The 24,324-nt window shown below is 41.5% G+C and overlaps 1 protein-coding gene across 4 annotated transcripts; it reads left to right on the top strand.

The window, feature by feature from the left end:
• Window positions 1-137: 137 nt before the first annotated feature.
• Window positions 138-24,297, top strand: LOC119006160 (clathrin heavy chain 1). Of its 4 annotated transcripts, XM_037074579.1 has the most exons (34): window positions 138-673; window positions 3,044-3,251; window positions 3,688-3,690; window positions 6,906-7,174; window positions 7,450-7,611; window positions 7,717-7,830; window positions 8,202-8,375; window positions 9,521-9,718; window positions 10,102-10,302; window positions 10,773-10,925; window positions 11,113-11,235; window positions 11,560-11,697; window positions 11,901-12,065; window positions 12,168-12,348; window positions 12,475-12,638; window positions 12,738-12,863; window positions 12,997-13,139; window positions 13,279-13,513; window positions 13,693-13,815; window positions 14,023-14,168; window positions 14,335-14,518; window positions 14,626-14,818; window positions 14,986-15,143; window positions 15,269-15,433; window positions 15,617-15,724; window positions 15,922-16,089; window positions 16,193-16,342; window positions 16,500-16,631; window positions 16,838-16,948; window positions 17,149-17,319; window positions 17,523-17,744; window positions 18,779-18,799; window positions 22,490-22,565; window positions 22,667-24,297. In XM_037074579.1, the coding sequence occupies exons 1-34, from the start codon at window positions 632-634 to the stop codon at window positions 22,795-22,797; spliced, it is 5,058 nt and encodes a 1,685-aa protein (XP_036930474.1). In that variant the 5' UTR covers window positions 138-631; the 3' UTR covers window positions 22,798-24,297. The 4 variants fall into 4 exon arrangements, with proteins under 4 accessions (XP_036930474.1, XP_036930485.1, XP_036930492.1 ...); XM_037074590.1 differs by lacking the exon at window positions 3,688-3,690 and having other exon boundaries at window positions 139-673; XM_037074597.1 differs by lacking the exon at window positions 18,779-18,799 and having other exon boundaries at window positions 139-673.
• Window positions 24,298-24,324: the final 27 nt, after the last annotated feature.

The raw sequence follows: 24,324 nt of genomic DNA, 5'->3' as shown, positions 1-24,324 counted from the left end.
TTTATTGCACTTGCTTGCTGATAAGTATTTTTTTAACCTTATTTTCTGTGATGGGTAAATAACTGGACTGAAGCTCAAGCGTTACTTCATGTAGACCTGCTGTCAATGATTTGATACGGAACTGACGTACGCAGGCGAATTATGAGATGCTACTTAAAGAGAATGGACTACAAACTGAAATGACTCGGAGCAGAAATTCAGACGACTTGTATTACTTCGCTTAAAATTGAAACAAATAAAAATGAAGTTGCTTACACCCATCCTGAACACAGGGTCGGAGCCAGTGCCCTTCCAGAGCTCCCTCGATGCTTCCGGATTGGGAAGGCTCTGAGCCGTTTCCGCCGCCATTGCGGATTTTGGACAGAAGATCAGCCGTAGCCACTGCTATCCATCGATGCAGTGCAGAAAGCACTTACAGAAGGGGGACATATTCAACACTTCTGCTGATATCAGATTTCGGAAACACGATTAGCAACGCCGCATTTCACCTTTTATCGTGTTTTTCACTTTCACTGACTGGCTCCGACCTACACATAGAGTGAGGAGGTCGTAGCTAGCGCGGTGCTACTGCCTAGCTAGCTAGCTGTACGGCTAGAATATCAGGACTCCGGAGAAGCTCAAGGAAACCACCATGGCGCAAATCCTACCTATCCGCTTCCAGGAGCACCTGCAGGTATGTGGGAAAACCTAATTGCTCTATAAACACCTACATTACCGTTACGTGATATTTCCCGGCGTAACAGTCGTCTGACAGCTTGCTAGCTCAGCTAACGGTGAACGTCAATACCCGCAGCAAATGAATGACCTCCCCTCCCCCGTTTAGCCAGCAGCTAACAGCTAGCTTTGCGGGCTAGCATCTCTCATTCATTGCACTGATGCTGTTACCCCGTCGACTCAATGTTAGCCGACGTAAGCTGTCATTGACGAACACGGGGAGTCATACTGGTTTATTTTAAACACTTTAGCTGTCAACTTCTTGCGTTATCGACACATGCATGGCTTCGTTTAGATTAGCTGATATCCATTACGTTGACTCGCTAACCGTTACAGCTAGTGTCGTGAGGGATGTGGGAATCACGTCATCTTAATCGTATATTCGTAAGACATTCAGTCGTCTAACGTTAACGTTAACTGGCTGACATCAAAGTTTGTCGCTAGGATGGCTGTTTTGATGCAGCCATAATATTATTTTTTACACGGATCTCCCCGGTAATGATGTGTCAGTGATGTATTAAGGCTAGCTAGTAGCTGTGAAGCCGTGGTCAGCTGCAGTCTGACTAGATCCTTTGCCATCTCACGTCACAGAACAAGGTTATGTCACGACAGGGCATTTTTACAACAGCATGGAGACTCTTAAGGTTATTCTGCAGGGGTTCCTATCTGTGAATGTCACCTCCTTATCCAGCTGCCCGGGGTGAATCAGCTGGTCCACCCATTCTGTCAAATATGACGACATTTCTTCCCCTCGTACACATGCTGTCCATCATCATTTTCTAGAACACCTGGAGACGGATTAGAGGCGGTTCAGTCAAATTCAAGCTCCACCAGCACATCTCCCCTCACTGTGGGATTATTAGTTGTGCTCAGTGTTCGCCCGAAAACCATACATTAAACATTTAACTCCGCTAGAGGCAGTTTTCTCAACACAACCACGCACCTTGGATGACCTTTTGTGAAAGGTTTTAAGTCCAGCTAGCTGAAATGATGCAGGCTAATTCAACAATCATGCAATAAATCAGGCCTTTTATTTCATAATAATACGATATCATAATGAAGTCAGTCTTTGTTGAAAGTGTTTCAGAGAGATATTGAGTTGTGCCTTTTTGATCAATTTGGAGGCAGGACATATAGAAACAGGCGTTTTCTGTTATCTAACCTGCACTCATTTATATATATATTGGTGGACAAAATAATAGAAACACTTGTCCACATATGTTATTGGTTATAATTAAAATACTGGAGTTCATGTTACAAAGTCCATAACAAGGATGGAAACCCTTGAAGGAAGGTGCTGTACAGCTACAACAGAGCCTCCATGTATCTCAAGGCCAGTGTTGGAGTTCATGGACAACATAAGCTCAACAGATAATATTAAAAGTTATAATGATCATAAATTCTAATTCAAGCCCCTACCGATTTAGCCGATTTTGTTCCTTTAGGTTCTGGAGTAGCAGGAATTTGAAGTTGGATTTTCATATGAATAACAACACACACACAAAAGTGGCCACTGCAATTTTAAAAGTAAAGTAAAATCATGATTTATAGGACACTTATAGTAATAGTATAGTATAGTAACTAATAGTGTAGGCCTCATCATTATATCTTGCTAATTTGTGTGACATTTGTAAAATGAATTCAACATTTGGCCGTGGTGATGTTATGGATGGTGATAAAGAGCGATAATTAGTTGTTTTATTGTTAAGATACTGGGCACTTGAACTTCTTTTATTGACTGAAATGTTGCTAAGCCAATATAAGTGCAACATTTAGACAATCTGATTCAGCAGATGTTGGTTTACACCTTTTATTTTGGCCTACGATCAGTAAACATGGAGACAAGAAGATGATGATGCACAACACTGACGCGCTCATGACGTCACACTGCTGCACTACTCTAGAGCCATGCAGACCAGAGAGCCAAATATGTCATTGCCGTTGTGGACTTCAGGAAGAAAACATGACTGCAATGCATGTTTCACAGTGGTCTTAACAAAGAGGGAAAAGATTTGACGTGTTTTTTAACACCTCAAATTTTATTAGAGCTGTATAGTATTAAATCATCCATTTTTGCTCACTAAATCTTAGATTTTCTGACCCTCAGGTGGGCATAAATTACAGGGTATTAATGTGTTTTTAAATTAAAATCTCTTTCTTATTATAATTTAGTCTTTGCAATGAGAAGAAGGTCATTTTCAGTGTCGGCTGAAAAGAATCCACATCGTGCATCCATGAAAAGAAATCTTGTACATTACTGTATCATACTTGACACTTAAGTAGTAAACGGTGGGCTGCTACTAAAACATGTCATGTGTTCATATCTCAGCTCCAGAACCTGGGCATCAACCCAGCCAACATTGGATTCAGCACCCTAACCATGGAGTCGGACAAGTTCATCTGTATAAGGGAGAAAGTGGGTGAGCAGGCCCAGGTTGTCATCATTGATATGGCAGACCCCAACAATCCCATCCGCAGGCCAATCTCTGCAGACAGCGCCATCATGAACCCTGCCAGCAAAGTTATTGCCCTCAAAGGTAAGCTCTAGTTAAAATGCATCTGTAGTGCTTTTAGCACATAGCTTTATGTGCCAGCTAGAGAGGAGAGCTCTAGCTTTCTGAAAGCACATAGACTGAAAAGTAAACAATTAAATTTTGGCCGGTCACACACCATGCTATTGTTCTTTTCTAAAACATTGGGTCATTTGTGTAAATTTCGTTTGTGTTGTCAGTTACATAGCTGTCACAGTCTGCTTTTCATTTTGATGTTCATATGTAGACCACCCCATTTCTGTTTGTCAAAAAGGGTTGAGTAACTGAAGTGTAGTGTGACAAGTTTAAATGTAAAAGACATTGATATTGTAGGAAAAGCAGCTGTAGTATCAGTGGTAAAATGTCATGCTGTCATGAATGCTTTGTCTATTTTGCTTGTTTTTGCTCTTTTTCATTTCCTACTGCTTTCTTATGTTTGCAGATGGTGAGTTGAATTTTACATATCATGAGTTGTCAAAGTGTAATCCTGTATGCACTGTCTTGAAATGTTTGCACAGTACTGATAGTAACTGTAATGAATGCTTGAATTTATAATGATAACACAAGCAGGGCATAGCAAAATTAAGATGGTATCTTAAAGGACTGTATCGTTTTTTTTTCTTTGTTTTTGTGTGTGCGTGTTTGTCCCATTTGCCATACTGTACATATATTTTATATTACAGCTGACCATTTTCTGAAACTTACTGTCCTTGAGTATTTTAAATGCATTTATTCTTTCAATTAACTTAGGCACAGTATGAAAATTAGCATTTAAGACTTAAAAATAGCTTCAGAAAGGTAATTTATTACAATAAACATCCTGCCCACATGTGTTTTTGTCTCACGTTATTGTTGTGTAGTAAGTGTGTAGTAGAACGTTTGTCTATGGTGGGAATTTAGTTGAATGAGTACATTCACTTGGTGGTGACCCCCCAAAGTTGTCTCACAAACACAGGCAGTGTGAAAAGGAGGTATAGGCACAAATGTCTTCATTTAAGAAAAAAAATCCTGTCAGTCACAACCTGAAGGCATCTATATAACAGAACACAGACTCCACTGAAAATCATTACAATATTGAATACAGAAATGTTGCAAAGTATTCTGTGTCTCGGAAAATGGTTGGTAGTAATGTATAGTACATATGTATGTTGTAAAAGGGCTAAAACATGCAGAAGAAAAACATATGGTCGTTTAAAGAAAGGCAAAATCATGCAGGCAGTGACATTAAGGCCATCAAACACTGGCAGTTCTGTTGACAGATTGTGTGAAGAAATCCTTATTCCCTCAAGAATTGGATGTCACTTTCCTATAATGTAAAAATCATTCATTCTGAATATTTATGCATTGTACAATGTCAGCCAACAGAGGCCTCTACATCCATGCTTATTTGTAGATAACTGTTTCTGTTCTGATCAAGCGTAGACTAGTCTCACCTTGGGCTGGAAGTTGAGAGTTCATGAGTTGTGATGTAGTTCAGGTTATGTGTGCACCACTAAGTAATTATGTAGAAATATGTAGAATTAGAATATTTCCCACTAAGGTACCCCTCATGGTACTATCAAAGAAGACACTGTGGCATGGACAGTAGCAGAGCACAGACAAATGAAAATAGTAAGCAATAACAAAAATTAAACATAATTTATAGATCAAAGAAAAGGCAGTGATGGTTATCTTTATAGTTTGCCCTGGCAGGGTGTGTTCCACCTTCTACTTAGGGACAGTGAGCATGTGAACAAAAGAGTGAAACTCAGCTGAAACTTTTTTCTTTTCTATTTTCTGCAATATAATTCTCTAGTTTAGTACTATCATGTATACAACTAGAGGGGACGTGTTTCTGAGAAAGATGATGATCACGGATTAACTGGTGACGACAGTCTCATAGATGAAATGAATGTGCCACTGAACACACAGGGACAGTCTTGATTGGCTGGGCCCAGGACATTGTAGAGGTCAAATCCAAATGTGGTGCCTCGTCTCTGCCTGTGCTTGAACTATACTCTCAGCTTCATTCTTAAAAACTAACATTGCTAAGTAAGCTGACTAAAGAAAAAAACTCATTGTTGCAGGAGTTTGTTCATACCAATTGCAGGTGTGCTCTAGAATATATACAGAATTTCACTTTACTTCCTCTCACTTTATTTAAACAGTGTATTTTTTAATTGTACTACACACAAAGCTCCTGAACTATTTGATCTGAAATTTCACTTTACCTCACAATATTGATTGTGAGGCATTATCATCAATCATTTGCTGTATTAACAGGTAATTGTAGGGTTTAGTCTGGTTAAGGGTTTCTCAGGATTGAATCTGAAATAAATGTCCTTGGCCCAAAGAATTGTAGTGTCTTTCCCTCGCTGAGACTGAAATGGAAGAAAAAACAGAATGGGTGTGAGTGCCTCCGTCCAGCATCTTTCCCATCATCACATCTGTTTGTGTGCTTTGTGGTCTTCTTTTGCTAATCTGCATTCAGACCCAACCCAAATTCCCACAGCCCTCATTTTAGGATTAAATTTCAATGTGAATCCCTTAAGAGCTCTAGCAACATGCCTGGAGTTTCATTTCTCTAGTAGGTGGTGGGGGTGGAGGGCTGGACACAGGCCATCAAAGCCTCATTTTGACTGCACAGGGCACCATGTTTTTCTGCAGATATTGATTCCTAATTGATTCTATTAAGGGTTCAAAAGATCAGAAGGGAATTGAACCAGTTTACCAAAACAATCAGAAAAATCATTGTTGATCAAGTTGAGAGGCACAGTAAAAGTAGCAGTAGCAGTAGTAGTACAACCAGTGTATGTCTCTGATCGAGTGTCCAGACCTAAAATAGCACTGTGTCAAAAACATATCAAGCTTTATTGATGCGGGTGTCTTTTTACAATTGCAGTCAAGATGATGAAACTGGATCCAGGAAGTGTAGTTTGAGTGACAGATCTACAAGATTATAGGCTAATCAGACACACTGCTCAGTGACAATCATTTTAATAGCAATAACAGTGATCCCAAAGTCAAAAGAAGTGACACCCTTTTCAGACTGCAAATAAATCCACCAGGAATCTGCATCCCCATATATTTATCCAGCACAGTGCCTCTCATTATGTTGAAAAAAAGTTAATCCATGATTAACTTTTTTGTCACCCTACCTCAGTGTGTCAGTGCAGTGGCCTCATTGAAATGAATGAGGGGGGTGAATTTTATGATGCAGTGCTATGTCAGTCTAAACAGTCGATTTTAAAACCTGTTCTAAAGATGGCTTGAATTGTTCAGTTCACATAATCACAAGAGGTTTGCCTTTTAAGCCTCAACTGAATGGGTTTCTCAATAACAGTAAATGGCATCAGACCTAACTGAATGCAGATCCACCACCTAAGTGGTTGCCCTTTTGTTGTTCTTGCCTCTTGTTTTGACACTGGCACTGGCTTTTTGTATGGTCCTTTGGTGTTACTCAAACAAAAACCCCTGATTCCCAATGTTTCTCCAGTGGTTGAAGTTTGGTATGCCCAAATCGTATGTTCACTCCCAAAGTCTGCTGTGGGTTGTGTGTGGTAGTTTTAGTTTTTTCACTAGACTGATATTTTTTTTACTGAAATAATTAAACTGTCATGGGAGGGGTCACAACAGGTATCTGTTTCACTGTATGTTAACCTTTGTTCTTAATGTTTTCAGCTGCAAAGACCCTGCAGATCTTCAACATTGAGATGAAGAGCAAGATGAAGGCTCACACAATGACAGATGACGTGACCTTCTGGAAGTGGATCTCCCTCAACACTGTTGCCCTGGTCACAGACAATGCGGTCTATCATTGGAGCATGGAGGGTGACTCTCAGCCAATCAAAGTGTTCGACCGTCACTCCAGCCTGGCTGGCTGCCAGATCATCAACTACCGCACTGACGCTAAACAGAAATGGTTACTGCTAATTGGCATTTCAGCACAGGTAAATGCACTGTGTGGCTGAAACATTGCTTCAGGCTGACTAAACCTGATTCTTTTGAGAAAGATATTTTGAAGACATTTACTAAAAACTTTGGTTTCATAAGCTGTGGAATATGTGGCATATGAAGATATATTTGCATTAGATATTGCAGATTACGTTGATGTAATGAAATGGCAGGTTCAGTGCTCTCAGTGATACAAAAAGCAGAGGTGTTCAATAAAACAATACAGATCTAAACTATAAATCACTTAACTCATGGACTTTCTCTCTTTTAGCAAAACCGCGTTGTTGGAGCCATGCAGCTGTACTCTGTGGACAGGAAGGTGTCGCAGCCCATCGAGGGGCATGCTGCTGGCTTTGCACAGTTCAAGATGGAGGGCAATACTGAAGAGTCAACTCTGTTCTGCTTTGCTGTCCGAGGACAGGCCGGAGGAAAGGTAAGATTCACTAGCACTGCAAAGTCTCAGTCTGAATCCAATTCAATCGCAGTCAAAACACTTGCCAGACATCCTTGTAATCTGACTTTGACTTTTTGTTTCTAGCTGCATATCATTGAAGTGGGGACTCCACCGACTGGGAACCAGCCTTTTCCAAAGAAAGCTGTGGATGTTTTCTTTCCTCCAGAAGCCCAGAATGATTTCCCTGTGGCCATGCAGGTAAAGAAAGTACTCAAAAGGAGGCGTGTGGGACCTGTTTGTTAGAAAAAAAATGTTTCCTCCTGCTCTGATCAGAAACTATACTCTCCACTGTTAGTATGTCATCACTGCCTTTAAGATTTAGGCGTATTAACCAAAACAAACCTTGCCTAGACTTGGGGTGGCTGTAATGTAAAGCTGACATAATATGTTTATATGTAGAAATTGCAGCAAGCCATTTTGTACTCTTCCTCAGCATTTGACATCTCACTGAGTTCTGGATTACATTTGATATTTGATACCCACTTAATTAGCTTTGACTTCATTGTTTTGTATGTGTATGTATTCATTGTTTACATTTTCTAACCATATTTCTCCTTCTGTGCATACAGATCAGTTCCAAGCAAGATGTTGTCTTTCTCATCACCAAATATGGCTACATCCACCTGTATGACCTGGAGACTGGAACCTGTATCTACATGAACAGGATCAGCGGGGAGACCATTTTTGTCACAGCGCCCCATGAACCTACTGCTGGCATCATTGGTGTCAACAGGAAAGGACAGGTACTCTAATGCACACTGTGGCTCCACATCTATCTGATTAAGTGTAATTTGTGTTTAAATGAATGTAATGTATCTACCTTCTAATGATAGGATGATCCTCTAAGGCACGTTCTTACAGGTGCGACAGTACAGGTTTTGTGCCGTTTAATGGATCTTACACCACCTTTGCCTGCATGTTAATTTGCATAAACATTGAATGATTGGCTACAACACTGAATCAGATGCGTATTAATTGTCTGTGCAACAGCCAGGCTCACTGTACATTTTTCCTCTTGGGTTTTATTCAAGCTGACAGCTAAAACTACATTGCTGATTATTTGTCACATTTGATTTGTTATGTTGGTGGCTGCTGGAGGTTTGAAATGGGGACAGATCTCACCAATGTTGACCTTAATCAACCTCTTACAATAAAAACAGTACATAATTTGTAAAAATACACCTTTGAATAAAGAGTATCTTCAAAAACATGAAGCTAGGTGTGCACAGGCATGTACTGTAAAGCTATAGTGATTATTCTTAAATCTGTGCCAGTTAGAGACCTGGTGTGTGTCTGCACACTAGTCTCTTGTTGATGACATTGGTTGGTGATTCACTTTCCCTGTGGTATGTTAGCCCTTCTGTATATCAGCATGGGTCCTTGGTTGTTGTGGTATGACCTTGACTAAAGAAATCTCTGAAAATAACAGCCTGTAACAGCATCTTTAGTGTTAGGCAGCATGTGACACTCACAGCAGGCAGGCTAATCTTGGCCAGGCAGGGTACACAATCTAATCCTGTTATTGCTCTTGGCCTGCACCTGCAGGTGTACCATAGACAGCTCAGTGTGTTGCACACACTTGCATGCACTAAATGTAACACTACATGCGACAATGGACTATGTTCTCATGAAGCAGCATATGTGGTGCTCAAACCAGGATGAATTACTTTAGGTCCTCTAGATCGAGAATGACTCTTTTTGGGCATTCATATCATTAAGTATGTTAATTTGTGGTAGTGGTTGTTCTTTTGTTTTTCTTTATTGTTGAACATATTAAAAAATGAAAAATACATCAAATGTGAGATTGTTTTAACTTCAGGAATAAGCCTTGTCTTGATGTATCTTCTATTATGTGCAGATAATGAAGCATGCAGATGTGTTTTTCCAGGTTTTATCAGTATGCGTGGAAGAGGAAAACATTATTCCCTACATCACAAATGTGCTCCAGAACCCAGACCTGGCTCTCCGCATGGCTGTCCGCAACAACCTAGCTGGTGCAGAGGAGCTGTTTGCTCGCAAGTTCAACACCCTATTTGCAGCGGGAAATTACTCAGAAGCTGCCAAGGTGGCGGCCAACGCACCCAAGGTACTGCCAGCGTTGCCACCGTGCACTCAGAGCAGGGTCAAACAACATGACATTACTCACAGTTCTAATTGATACAAGCTCAGACTCCTAAGACTAATCAGATTTCTGTAGCTTAGGGTGACAGTAAACACCCAGAGGTGTGAAACAGATTTGGATTTGCATACCAAAATAGTTTAGTAGCAATCAAACACATAGACCTTTCTGCCTCTGCGATGGTCTGAGAATTTTCTAAAAGAGAGACATAAATCTAAATGAACTTTATTCACTGATGTTCACTCAGTGTTTACCACCTGTGCATTTGATTATCGAAGTTGATTTTCCTTAACCCGTTTCCTCCCACTGTTACTTAATTATTGTGTCTATCATCCATCTTTCTTCTCCAGGGTATCCTGCGGACCCCAGACACCATCCGTCGATTCCAGAGTGTGCCAGCCCAACCAGGCCAGACGTCTCCCTTGCTCCAATACTTTGGCATCTTGCTGGACCAAGGCCAACTGAACAAGTTCGAGTCTCTAGAGTTGTGCAGGCCTGTCCTCCAGCAGGGCCGCAAACAGCTGCTAGAAAAATGGTTGAAAGAGGACAAGGTGTGTTTCCAGCAGTTGATTTCGTAGTGGACAGTCTTTATCTCATCTTTACCGGAATTAATCTTGCCAATCATCATGTTATAAACAAAAAAAAATCTACTCTTAGGTGTGAAAAATAGTCACCAGTCAGTGCCTCCCCTATTCATGTTTTAATGATTTGTTTTTTGATCATCATCTGTATTTGTGGAAAAACACATTTTAGGCAAGAGCATTTTTGTACAATAGTGGGATTGAAATCAATTTGATAGCCAGTTTAGTGCTTTCAATCAGTGTGAATCATTTCAGACTCATTAAGTTCTCAACATCAGTGCTGAGGCTTTAAAGAAATGTAAGTGTAGTCATGTTGTTTCTCTGATTAACCTTTTTCGTTGGGCTTTTATTGCTTTGTTCTGGACTTGTCTCTTTTAAACCCTAGATTGGTTTTCCATGTCAGTGTCAATGAACTTCTTCGCTTGTGTGTGTGTTTGCAGCTGGAGTGCTCTGAGGAGCTTGGAGACTTGGTGAAGTCTGTAGACCCAACTCTTGCCCTCAGTGTCTACCTCAGAGCCAACGTCCCCAATAAAGTTATTCAGTGCTTTGCAGAGACCGGACAGTTCCAGAAGATTGTCCTCTATGCCAAGAAGGTTTGTGGCAATACCTGACTGTTACTCCAAGATTATCATATATTATATACGATCATTGAGTGAAAGACTATCAGCATATTTTATAATGTTTTGATCTTTGCATTTATTTATTTTATATGGCTCCATCGTAGCTGTGGCACACCTCAGATGCAGAGATATTATGTTTAAAGACTTGTTGTCCCTGTAGGTGGGCTACACTCCAGACTGGATCTTCTTGCTTAGGAACGTGATGCGGATCAGTCCAGAGCAGGGCCTTCAGTTCTCCCAGATGCTGGTTCAGGATGAAGAGCCACTTGCTGACATTACACAGGTAAAATAAATATCTTTACCATGTATTGATACCATAAAAGATTCAGATGTCAGATTGGCCTAAAAAATAACACAAGTATTATCATTGTGTAGGGTGGTTTCCATCAGGAGGTTTTATCAGATTACCTTAGTTGCCTTGAAGTAAAAGTTGTAACCTTGTAACTGGAATATTGCTGATTCAGAAGCAGAATTATTAATTTGCTTCACCTTATAACCAAGCAATTAATTTCCTGAAGCTGCTAATTAGTGAAAAAGATAACCAAACATGCTGTTTTCTTAGGAGAAGTATAACATCTGTGATCATTTCTTTCTTTTCTGTCTCTAGATTGTCGATGTGTTCATGGAGTACAACCTGATCCAGCAGTGCACGTCCTTCCTACTAGATGCCCTGAAGAATAACAGACCTATGGAAGGACCACTGCAGACACGCCTGCTAGAAATGAATTTGGTCCACGCTCCACAGGTACATCAGTGACCTGATCTAGAAATTGAATGCCATAGTTTATTTAACAGTTACTGGGTCATCTTGTTCACTTACAAATCACTTCAGTATGTTTCCTCTCACCACTTTTTTTTTCACTTCCAGTTGCTCCTGGTGCAAGATCTCCTGTTAACAAAGCTTCAAAAAATGTTGAAATGTCTTTGTTCCTGTGTCATGTTTTGTAGGTTGCAGATGCCATCCTGGGCAACCAGATGTTCACCCACTATGATCGTGCTCATGTGGCACAGCTGTGTGAGAAGGCTGGTCTCCTGCAGAGGGCGCTGGAACATTATACTGACCTGTATGACATAAAGCGCGCTGTGGTGCATACACACCTTCTCAACCCAGAGGTACGAAACAAAAAATTGTCAAAAATGGATGAATCATTAATAGATTTTAATTTATCAGTTTGTGATTTGCTATATGTGTCTTATTTTTGTTTGTCTCTGCAGTGGTTGGTGAATTTCTTCGGCTCCTTGTCAGTGGAGGACTCCCTGGAGTGTCTGAGGGCCATGCTGTCTGCAAACATCCGTCAGAACCTGCAGATCTGCGTCCAGGTCGCCTCCAAGTACCACGAGCAGCTCAGCACTCAGTCTCTCACTGAACTTTTTGAGTCGTTCAAGAGCTTCGAGGGTAAACTGGGAATATACTGAATGCCAAGCAATCTCTCTTGTCCTGTTCACTTTTAGAGAGTAGCAATTTTTTTTAAAGATGTCTGCAGTAAGTTCTCCTGTTGATTTTGACATTTTCGTCTTTCAGGTTTGTTCTACTTCTTGGGATCCATTGTGAACTTCAGCCAGGATCCAGAGGTCCACTTTAAATATATCCAGGCTGCATGCAAGACAGGCCAGATCAAAGAGGTGGAGAGAATCTGCCGTGAGAGTAACTGCTACGACCCCGAACGTGTGAAGAACTTCCTTAAGGTCAGAAATCTGGACCAGTTCAGAATTGACTTTTCTCTATAAAATAATCTAACCTTTTTGCCTCTAATTTATCTATCATGCAAATATTTTTCTTTACAGGAAGCCAAGCTGACTGACCAGCTGCCTTTGATCATTGTGTGTGACCGCTTCGATTTTGTTCACGATCTGGTTCTGTACCTGTACCGCAACAGCCTGCAGAAATACATTGAGATCTATGTGCAGAAGGTACATCACTACATTCTCACTGATGGGAAAATTTAAGCTTGTAAACTCTGGACTGCTTCACCCCACTTCCATTAAAACTATTACTGTGCTTATTTTCTTGTGTATTTTGTAACCTTATCATCATATATTCCAGGTGAACCCAAGCCGTCTGCCAGTTGTCATTGGAGGGTTACTGGATGTGGACTGTGCCGAGGATGTGATTAAGAATCTGATCATGGTGGTTAGAGGGCAGTTCTCCACAGACGAACTGGTGGCTGAAGTGGAGAAAAGAAACCGGTAAGAGAGAGGTTAAACAAACTGCATTGCAATAGTGGAATCAACCATATGCAGCCAAGTCTTAGAGAGTCAATAGTCAGCAGTTTTTTTTCTCTCTAAACCTTGTGCCATGTAATCCATACCATTTGTCTATCCGCAGACTGAAGCTGCTGCTGCCTTGGCTGGAGGCTCGTATTCATGAAGGTTGTGAGGAGCCTGCTACCCACAATGCCCTGGCCAAGATCTACATCGACAGCAACAACAACCCCGAGCGCTTCTTGAGGGAGAACCCCTACTACGACAGTCGTGTCGTGGGCAAATACTGTGAGAAAAGAGACCCCCACCTGGCCTGTGTGGCCTATGAAAGAGGACAGTGTGACCAGGAACTGATTCATGTGAGTTGATACTTTGGTCATACTTGGATTCAAGGCAAAAACATTGACATATACGCTATGTAGCTGTCTTTTTTTATTGATGTTTCCTGTTTCAGTTGTTCTGATGTGGATTTATTATTTTCATGATGTGTGAGCTTTGTTGTTGACTCTCATGTGCACTGTTTGTTTTTACTCCTTAGGTTTGCAATGAGAACTCATTGTTCAAGAGTCTGTCCCGCTACCTTGTGCGGCGCAAGAACCCCGAGCTGTGGGCGAGTGTGCTGCTGGAGACCAACAATTACAGAAGACCACTCATAGACCAGGTCTGACCTCCTGGCTTCTCTGAAACTAAATTATGCACCATTTACTATTTTATTTAGACTATTGATAAAAAAGCACCTGCAGTACAGACTTGTTCTGTAACAGAAAGTTAGCGTTCATATTGGATACATTTAATCATCTGAATCTTTTAGTTTTTACTCAAAACATCAGCTGTCGTGCATCAAGTCTCTTGTCCCTCTCTGCTGCAGGTTGTCCAGACAGCCTTGTCTGAGACCCAGGATCCTGAGGAGGTGTCTGTCACAGTCAAGGCCTTCATGACTGCCGACCTTCCCAATGAGCTCATCGAGCTTCTGGAGAAGATTGTCCTGGATAACTCTGTCTTTAGCGAACACAGGTGAGAGACTTGATGTTACCTGTGCATGTCCTGAGTGCATTTGAATTCTCCACAACATATAAGACATTTGTAAGGAATAGCTGTATTCTGTTTTTTTTTGTTTTTTTTTTAAGCAATGTAGAAATTAAGACACTCCCTGAGACAGTCCGTTGTTGTGTTTTCTCAGAAACCTCCAGAATCTGCTCATCCTGACTGCCATTAAAGCTGATCGAACACGTGTTATGGAGTACATCAACCGTCTGGACAACTACGACGCCCCAGACATTGCAAACATCGCCATCAGCAATGAGCTGTTTGAGGAGGCCTTTGCTATTTTTAGGAAATTTGATGTCAACACCTCTGCTGTGCAGGTCAGGGTATTATTCATTGACTAAAGAATCCCTGTTTATGATGGCTACTAGAATTGCATTATTGATTTTGATGCAATGTGATCTGAACGTCATCTCATTTTGTCCAGGTTCTGATTGAGCACATCGGTAACCTTGACAGAGCTTATGAGTTTGCTGAGCGTTGCAATGAGCCACCAGTGTGGAGTCAGCTGGCAAAGGCCCAGCTCCAGAAGGGCCTGGTCAAAGAAGCCATTGACTCTTACATCAAGGCTGATGACCCCTCTGCCTACATGGAGGTTGGACAAGCTGCAGCCCAAAGTGGTATGATTAATTTATTGTTAATTCTCAACAGCTTAATTGGTGCTTGGATCTTAATAATTCGGGTAAATTCTGATTGTAATTTTAATATTTCTATCAATAACATTTTGCTAAATATAATGTAGATTAATGATTTTAGGAAAGTGATCAGAGTTGATTGTTATGCTCAGGAAACTGGGAGGATCTGGTGAAGTTTCTGCAGATGGCACGTAAGAAGGCCCGCGAGTCTTACGTTGAAACAGAGTTGATCTTTGCCCTGGCCAAGACCAATCGTCTGGCTGAGCTTGAAGAGTTCATCAACGGACCCAATAATGCTCACATTCAGCAAGTAGGTCTTTGGAAGCATGGAGACATCCAGTGCACACTTACATACACAGTTGTTACCACTTTTTCTCTTCTACCTGTTGCTACTTTGTTAAACCTGCTTTCCTTTTGTGTCTATTTTTCCTTCAGGTAGGTGACCGTTGCTATGACGACAAGATGTACGAGGCAGCCAAACTGCTTTACAACAACGTTTCTAACTTTGGCCGCCTGGCCTCCACTCTGGTGCACCTGGGGGAGTACCAGGCAGCTGTGGATGGAGCTCGCAAGGCCAACAGCACCCGCACCTGGAAGGAGGTGAGGATGATAATATAGCTTCATTCTGTGCGCTGTATGGGGAAAAGAGTGAAGAGTGAGATGGAGAACTTTATCTCTGTCCACCACTTTCTTATAAACTTCCCCTCAGTATCACTGTTGAAAGTTTACCAACCACTCGCCTATATTAAACAAACCATTTGATTTGATTCTGCTCTGTTCCAGGTGTGTTTTGCATGTGTAGATGGGAAAGAGTTCCGCCTCGCCCAGATGTGCGGCCTGCATATTGTCGTCCACGCCGATGAACTGGAGGAACTCATCAACTACTACCAGGTAACAGACACCCTGGGCCAGTGTAGATCTCACCTCCCTTACTGTGAATGCTGAGTGACTATTGACGGGGTTCATACAAAGTCTTTATTTATTTTTTGCAATTATATTTTCTAGCAACAAATTACATTTACTTGATTGATTGAGGTACTTTGGAGGTGCTTGAAAATTCTTAAATTGTACTCTTCCATACCTTCCAGGACCGTGGTTACTTTGAGGAGCTGATCACCATGCTGGAGGCTGCCTTGGGGCTGGAGCGTGCCCACATGGGCATGTTCACTGAGTTGGCCATCCTCTACTCTAAATTCAAACCCCAGAAGATGAGGGAGCACCTGGAGCTCTTCTGGTCCCGTGTCAACATTCCTAAGGTAGGCAAGGAGAAACACAGCTATGTCTCCAAATGAAGCACTCAGCTTTTATAGATTTTTTTTTTCATACAGGTTCATGAGCTATGTGTGTGTGTTTTTTCAGGTTCTCAGGGCAGCAGAGCAGGCTCATCTGTGGGCAGAGCTAGTGTTCCTCTATGACAAGTACGAGGAGTATGACAATGCCATCATCACTATGATGAATCACCCAGCTGATGCCTGGAAGGAGGGCCAATTCAAAGACATTGTCACCAAGGTGAAAAGAAACAACAAACAAAAACGTACTTTATTATTGATGCTAGATTTAATTCTGGTAACAAGTTCTACTGTAATAGGCCAAAGCAAAACATTGATTAATTATAATGAAGATAAAATACATTTTCCATTAACTAAATGTTTGTTTTTCATCCTAGGTGGCCAATGTGGAGCTGTATTACAAGGCCGTCCACTTTTATCTGGAGTTCAAACCATTGTTACTGAATGACCTGCTTATCGTCCTCTCTCCGAGACTGGACCACACACGTGCTGTCAACTTCTTCAGCAAGGTCCTACTATTGACTTTTGTGTACAATTCTAAGGGTGTTTAGGTGATATTTAATCATAAAATATCTTGAAAATATCTGAAAATAAATGCTCACATGTTTGAGTGTTGTCCCATGTAGTAGTCTGTAGGTGACAGAGCATGATGTGTAATGGTGACCTACCCAAACAATGCAGTTGAATAAGCGACAGAGTGTTTGTTTTTGTTTAGGTGAAACAGCTGCCTCTGGTTAAACCTTACTTAAGGTCTGTCCAGAATCACAACAATAAGTCAGTAAATGAGGCACTCAACAACCTCTTCATCATTGAGGAAGACTATGCGGTAAGATTTTAATATCATCTATTGTATGTCCTTACAGATAATATGATTCTGATCTCTATATGTTAGTAGAAGCAGAAACTTGTTGGATTTGTTACCAGTATAGTGCACTAAATATTTTGCAGGTCAGTGAAGCAGGATAAACATTTTCACAGAGTTGCATTTTCAGTTGTATCTCATAATCCTCTGTGTCTCTTATTTAGGCACTGCGCACTTCCATCGATGCCTATGACAACTTTGACAACATCTCACTGGCCCAGGGTCTGGAGAAACATGAGTTGATTGAGTTTAGGAGGATCGCAGCCTACCTTTTCAAAGGCAACAACCGCTGGAAACAGAGCGTTGAACTCTGCAAGAAGGACAAACTCTACAAGGTGCATTTCACTTAAACAAATAGTAGCTCTCAGTATTCTGAATCAATATTTCAATTCTGTGCAACTTCTGTTTTTTATGCCTGTTCAGCTTTTCTGAAGAACGATCGAGGATTGTTTAATCTCATGTCCAAGTGGTAGATGGCAGATGTCAACACTCGATCAAGTCAACCTGTTAACACGTAATTGCCCTTCCCTCTCTGCAGGATGCCATGCAGTACGCGTCCGAGTCCAAAGACATTGAGCTGGCGGAGGAGCTCCTGGCTTGGTTCCTGAAGGAAGACAAGAAGGAGTGTTTTGCAGCCTGCTTATTCACCTGCTACGACCTGCTGCGGCCCGACGTGGTGCTGGAGACGGCCTGGAGACACAACATCATGGACTTCTCCATGCCATACTTCATCCAGGTCATGAGGGAGTACCTCTCTAAGGTGGGTTGGCCAGAGGTAATCAGTGTGTGTGATGTATCGGGATATGGAAGGTCATGTTATAGATATCTTTTCCAAGTTTAGAGTGATAAAAGGTTATTAGAAACCAAATGGGCAAGATTACCTACATATTTGTTTGTTTTCTGATGCTCTTAGGTGTTGGCACTTGTCTTGTGAAACAGTATTTGAAAACCTTCACCTACCTACCTGTAAACAGCAAATGGCAAACTGTGTTTGCAAATATTATTTGGCTGTAGGCAGTGTTCCCCCAGTATCAAATACAAAGCACCACAGTACTGCCTTTCCTCCATTCATGCTCATCTTCCTGTGCTTCTGTCAGTCATGTGTCATCACTGGTGTTTTCTTTTTCGTTTGGCTTTCCATCCACTTAAGCTACTTTTCCATACAAATGTGTTCCAGAGGAGATTCATAACTGCTGTGTCGCTCGTCATGCCATTTATCTCTGTTACATGGCAAAGAAAAAAAGAACAGGCCCACCTGTTGCTTTCATAAGACAGCAGACCTGAGTGAAGCCTTTGTTAAAATCTGTTGCTTTTGTTTGCCAAACTTGAAATGCCAAGTTGGTGGATTTTACTACATCCAAATAATCCAGTCTGTCATTTAAGCTGTTAGCTGACTACTTCTTGGTGCTTGTTGTGTCAAACCGCACCAGTTGTTTTCTTGAAACATTTGAATCAAGGAATCATTTTTAAGTCTTAGCACTCTATATTACACACAGGGCACTGTATAGTTGACCTTGTTGTGCAAGTGTGTAAACTTACTTTAGGCCTTATTCGTCAACATCTGTGTTTTCTATTTTATCCTGTCGTAAGCAACAAAGGAAAAATTCACAGTTCCAGAGTAATCTCAAGTCTGCATTTGTATCAAAAGTGGCGTTATTACCCGCATCTCTCTCCGGAATTTTGTGTTTGTGACAAGTCGTCTGTTTGTTCTTCTCTCTGTCAGTTTCTATTGTGGGAGACTTCCATTTGGTTTTTTTTTCTTCCTTAAGTTGCCTCTCTGAATTTCCTTTCCAGGTTGATGCGATAAAGGAAAAGGTGAAAGTCGAATCCATTTTCTAATCATTCTTTTTGACCCCGTCCCCTGCCCTGTAGCCTGTAGTTTGGAGGAGTAAATTTAGCAGAAACTGCATGAACCCTCTCCCCCCATGTCACTTTGCTGCTTCTGATTGTAAACTCCACATCTCCACTAGACCACCTACCAACCCACGAGACTCCAGAGCGGGGCTCTTCACTCGCAACCCTCAGAGCTCTGCCAGGTTTGCTGGTGTTAGTGATGGCTCTGGATCAAAACAGTGACTAAAGAACTCTTCTGAATAAGATGGGCACAAAACTTAATGCAAGTGGAGGCATAAAAATGTCTTTTTCCCATGTGTTTTTTAGATTCTATTCCTCCTTGGCATTACGTCTGATTCAACATTAATAATTACTGAGAAGATTCACCCAGTGAGAAGGTCAAATGGGATCACACTGCAAGATTTGTTTTTGTTTAAGCGGAAGCATTTTTATGACAGGGGCCCAGATTTTCTAGGACATGTAAATTAAGTAGCCATTAGCTGTGATCCTAACTAAAGCTCGCCATCAATGGCTCGGAATTGAATAGACTTTCATGATTTGTTTTTGTATAATCTTTAATTTTGTGAACAGCAGTTAAACTGTATGAAAGCCTCACTTAAATCTGCAATAACAGGAAACAAACCATGAACTCAACCCCGACGTGTTATCACCTTTTAAGGTTTGCCATGTTGGGTTTTACTAAAATAACAATGACCCATTACAAGTGTGTGGCAGTCTATGTGTTTGCAGTCTCCCTCCTTCTGCCTGTATTTTCTTATCTTGCTGTGGTCAGGACTGCATTGTTTCCATCCTGGGGAGAAGATGAGAAGTTGATTGTTGAGTTTCATAATGAGACTCAACGCTCAACTATCTTTCTCTGGACCACTTCAGTTGGTCATTTTACAAACAGCAACTGTCAGGTCCTGCATACTATGCCATTAAGTTGATATGGCTAACCAGAGATTTTTTTCTCTGAAAGGACACTGTGAGAGCAGAGTGAACCAAGCACGTAGTTGGAAGATGCTATAAAGCTCCACAGAGCTGAGGAGAACTGCAGAGTCTAGTGATAAATCTTTGTGGGTCTATCAACAAGAGCGTCCCCCTTCTCTATCAGATGTGCCCCCATCACAGCCCATCTCTGAGCCATCCACTTCAGCCAGCATGCCCATCAGCTCCCCCCAGGTGCAGTGAAGAGCACCCCTCTGGATAACTACCTCACCTGCTGTGGTCAGGTGCTTTTCTCACAGACTTGTAGATCGATTCTAATGTTAAACTGTCTTTAACACCACTCAGCTGCAGTCTGCTGCGAGACAACATCCCACCTGAATGACTGTTGATAATACCTTTATGTTGAGGGGTGAGGGCTTGGTTACTGTCTGTATTTGAACAGTGGTGCATGAGCAAAGACTGCAGCTCAGTGTAAGACCTAATTCCATCAATAGAAAAGCCAGTGAGGCATCATTTTAATGAATTGACTATTCTTTCAGAGACCTTGATATTATTTCTCTCCATGTCTGTCTGTACTACTGAATTTATCTCAAAGCTATAGAAGAACACAGGTGTTAAAACTCATGAACATTAAGTCCAAGAGGGGGGTATTTTTCTGAAGTACATGTCTCTGAGTATTCTGTGCTACAGTTAAGTGTGGTCTCTTCAAACAACAAACAACTTGAGTTCATGATCAGTAGTTCCGCTGTGCTCTCTGGGGAAAGAACTACATGTAGAGCGACAAGCATGCACTTCCCCCTCCCTCTGTAGCATCAGCAGCACTCAGGCCAGGCTAGGAGACATCGTTGTTGGCTGTGCCTGCTTCTGGAAACCTTGAACTGGCTGTACAAAACCATCCCCTCCACCCTCTTTCACACTCCCTCCACTATGCTCTCTGCTGCTCTGTCTTTCTTTCTCATGCACTCTTCAAGACGAAAATGACTAAACTGCCGCTTCAGCATGTCTCTCAACCCTTCTCTTCTGAATCAAAAAACAAAAGCCTGTCTTTTCTTGAAACAGCCTGCTTAACCAGACTGACCGACTGTAGTGGTCAACCAGGCAGTATGTAGAGAACTGAACCCAAAATCACCGTGAGAGGTCCTTAACTGATTGTTATCAGTATTTATGTATAAATGTACACTGTCTGACCTGAAGGTAACATCAGAAGCTTTTTTTGCTGGCTGCTTAATTCTTTGAATTATTAGCTAACTCTTTTGTCCTTTCTTCATCATTTTCTGCCTCTGAGCTGCTTAGCAAACACTGAAGAACAAAAAGAACTGCCATGCATTTGTAGCAAGTTGATTCACAAAGCTGCTTCTGTCCGTAAACAGGCAATGACATAATTGGGGTGTGTGTAAAAGCCAGTGGCATGTCTCTCAAAATATTCTGAATTGCAAACACACTGGCATGACACTTAATGATAGCTTTGATTACAGGTGAAACAAACAAAAATCAATTCATTGATAACTCATTGATGATTAACAGAAAAGATTAAATGGCTCTGACTACTTTAATATCCTTAGGTATGGATCGCCTTTTGATGACATCACTTGTGGCTGAAAACTGTGTTGGACAATTTTCGTTATGTTCGGAAAATGTCCAATACATATCGACCATATGATGACTCCATAAAATGGGTTGATAATGAACATCATATTTACATGCAGCCTTATATGCAAAATGCATCATTATTACTCTCGAAAAGTGTTTTTGCTAAATGTGCTTTTACCAACAAACACACTCAGATATCAGTTTGACAGTTCTTCCTGTAACCACAACATCAACTACGAGAAGCTATAGTGGATCTTTATAAATTTCTACACCTCTACCTTGAATATCCAAGACGAGAGCAATGTAAGGGTGTTTGTGGATGTTGCACACAAGTCTACAGACAAAAGGCTGCGCACACACAATCTCATGAAGCATATTTCAGCCTCACATTTTCCTCAGTAACTGTAGTGTGTTGCTTTGTTGTGTTAGGACCAAGGTATCTGTACAGCTCAGTTTTTCAGAATCAAGTCTACACCTCTGTTTAGTTGATGGTTGCACCTTAAAAAATGTATTTGGATTGATACCGACTCTGAAGGCTATTGAAGCTTTGTCTTGTCCGGCTTTACTGTCCACCAACATGTGAAGAAAGTATTTATATTCTACTAAGAAATGGACAAACTAACTAATGGGAGAAAATACTGTAAATCTGTTGATACTGGTGAGGGGTTGGTTCTCTACATACCCAACATTTCCAACACGTTAGAGTAGATTATTTGGGTGGCTGGATGGTGGGACCATTATTGCTCAGTAGCCGTTTGTCTTTGTGTCCCCTCCTAATCCCAATACTTTTCCACAAAGAAGTGGACGTCTATCTAATAGGCTGCCGTAGCTGAGCTCCATAGAGTAGCCAGTAGCTCTCTAGATGCAGTTAATCCCTTTGCCTTCTAGAGGGCCTCCAACACATTAGCAAGGCCTGCCTCCTGCAGCCTGTTTTTTTTTTTATTTTATTTTTTTTATTTAAATCTGGACTGTATGCATCTTCGCCTGTCAGGAATGGTCCCATCCGTCAGCCAGTGAAATAACCCAGAGGTCAGTTTTTACAAACCCAGCGTCTCAGCCCCTTGCTCTTCAAGAGCCCCATCGGCCGCAGCGTGACTGAAGGCTGACACGTCGTTGTTGTTGTGTTTTCCACAGGTGGACAAACTCGAAGCCTCTGAGTCTCTGAGGAAACAGGAGGAGCAGGCTACTGAGTCTCAACCCATTGTTTACGGTAAAATGAGCACTCACAGATGATAATTATGTTACCATAATTTCAGGCAGCATTTTAACTCCGACCCTTCTTAACCACTCATCCTGACGGTCGTGTTACAGGCACACCCCAGCTCATGCTCACAGCAGGGCCCAACGTGGCTGTGCCTCCTCAGCAGCCCTACGGCTACGGCTACACAGCAGCACCAGGCTACGTCCAGCCGCCACAGCCCAGCTTCGGTTACGGCATGTGAACACCCAACAACCCCCGACCCCACCTCGACTTGACCCGACACCTTCCCTCCATCTGTCCTTCTCTCTTTGTGTTCCTCACCAGCTTCCCATGGTCTTCTACTCACAACAGGGGCCACAAGCAAGCATCAGCCCACTCTGGTTTTGAGTACTATTTTTTTATTATGTTGTCGTGTTCCAGGAGAAAACATTCAACCGCATTGAAGGACTTTTATTTGTATTGTTTGAAAAGAAATTGGACCACATGTTTGTTTTTCACATTCCATATTTATGACTACTTATTTAGAATTTCTTTTTGTGTTTGTTAATGTCATGTTTTTTTATTGGTTTATGGTTTGTGCAGAAGTGGACTTGCTTAAAGCTCAGCAAAGAACCTTTGAAGTAGGTGGAGGAGCATTGGATTTTGCACTCGTGAAGAAATTAATGTAGAGAAGCTCTTACTTTTGATGTATTGAACATGTGAACAGCTTACATTGTCTCGTTTGTCTGTATAATGCATTTCATCATTGTATATTCTGAGGAAAAAAAGGTTACATATAATATTTGAACATATATTGCCATTTCAATGGCTATAGCTAGCAACACTAAGTGATGATAGTATATTCTGCACAGGCGTGTAGCTTTATGGAGTTTTAAATGCATACAGACGTATGTCACTGTGTGAATGAGGGTGTGTTTGTGTGTGCGTGTGTGTGTATGCGAGTGTGACCTGATTGGTCTAAATAAGAATTTTAACCCCTCTCAGCCTGTACTGGGCTCTCCAATCCACCCTCCTAGATGTTAGCTCTCCCTCATTGGCTCCATGTATTTAGGTGACCTCTTGTGCCGTGTACAGTGCTTGTGTGAGACTGTATCTGTGTATGTGCAAGGACGGGACCACGGCTACCAGACCCCAGGGCCCTCAACCCCTTAACCGTACCGTGTGTGTGTGTATTTACTCTGAACCCTCCTCGTGCTGAGGTCCGTGTATGCCAGGTGTTGTGGTGTTTCCCCTGGTCACCATTACCTTTTTTTTTTTTTTTTTTTTCTTTTTCTTGCGTGTACAGATGTGAACATGACAAAATGAAAACTTTTAGATGGAGACCCCACCCATCTTTCCTCCACCCCACTCATCAAGTCCTGTTTCCTCTTTGTTAATGCTTAGCAGCAAGAACAGGAAGAAGACAGGCTGGTGGAACCTTTGGTGTCCTCATGACAGCTCCATTAGATCCATAAACACTCCTGTAGGTCGTGTGTTTAGATGGTTATGATGAAGAAATTAGGTCTCAGTACATCCAGTTCTTTGTCAAGAATGGTCTGAAATCAGAGCCTGTATTTACCTTGATGTACTTAACTTCCTTACATGCTTTTAAGCTGTGTGTGTAAAGTGTCACCCTAACATAAGTTAAATTCCTTTCTGTTGTCATGCATATTAGTAATAAAGGGGATCTGTCATTGATAAGTGGAAGAATATGACTCAACTGAAAGGGAAATACTAGCCTAAATAAAACCTAAAAATTGGACCCAGTCTCCTGTCGAGTCAGTGTGTC

The sequence above is a fragment of the Acanthopagrus latus genome, chromosome 2, assembly GCF_904848185.1.
Source record: "Acanthopagrus latus isolate v.2019 chromosome 2, fAcaLat1.1, whole genome shotgun sequence".
NCBI lineage: Eukaryota > Metazoa > Chordata > Actinopteri > Spariformes > Sparidae > Acanthopagrus > Acanthopagrus latus.
The sequence above is the reverse complement of the archived record's forward strand: the minus strand, read 5'-3'. Positions and strand labels throughout refer to the sequence as shown.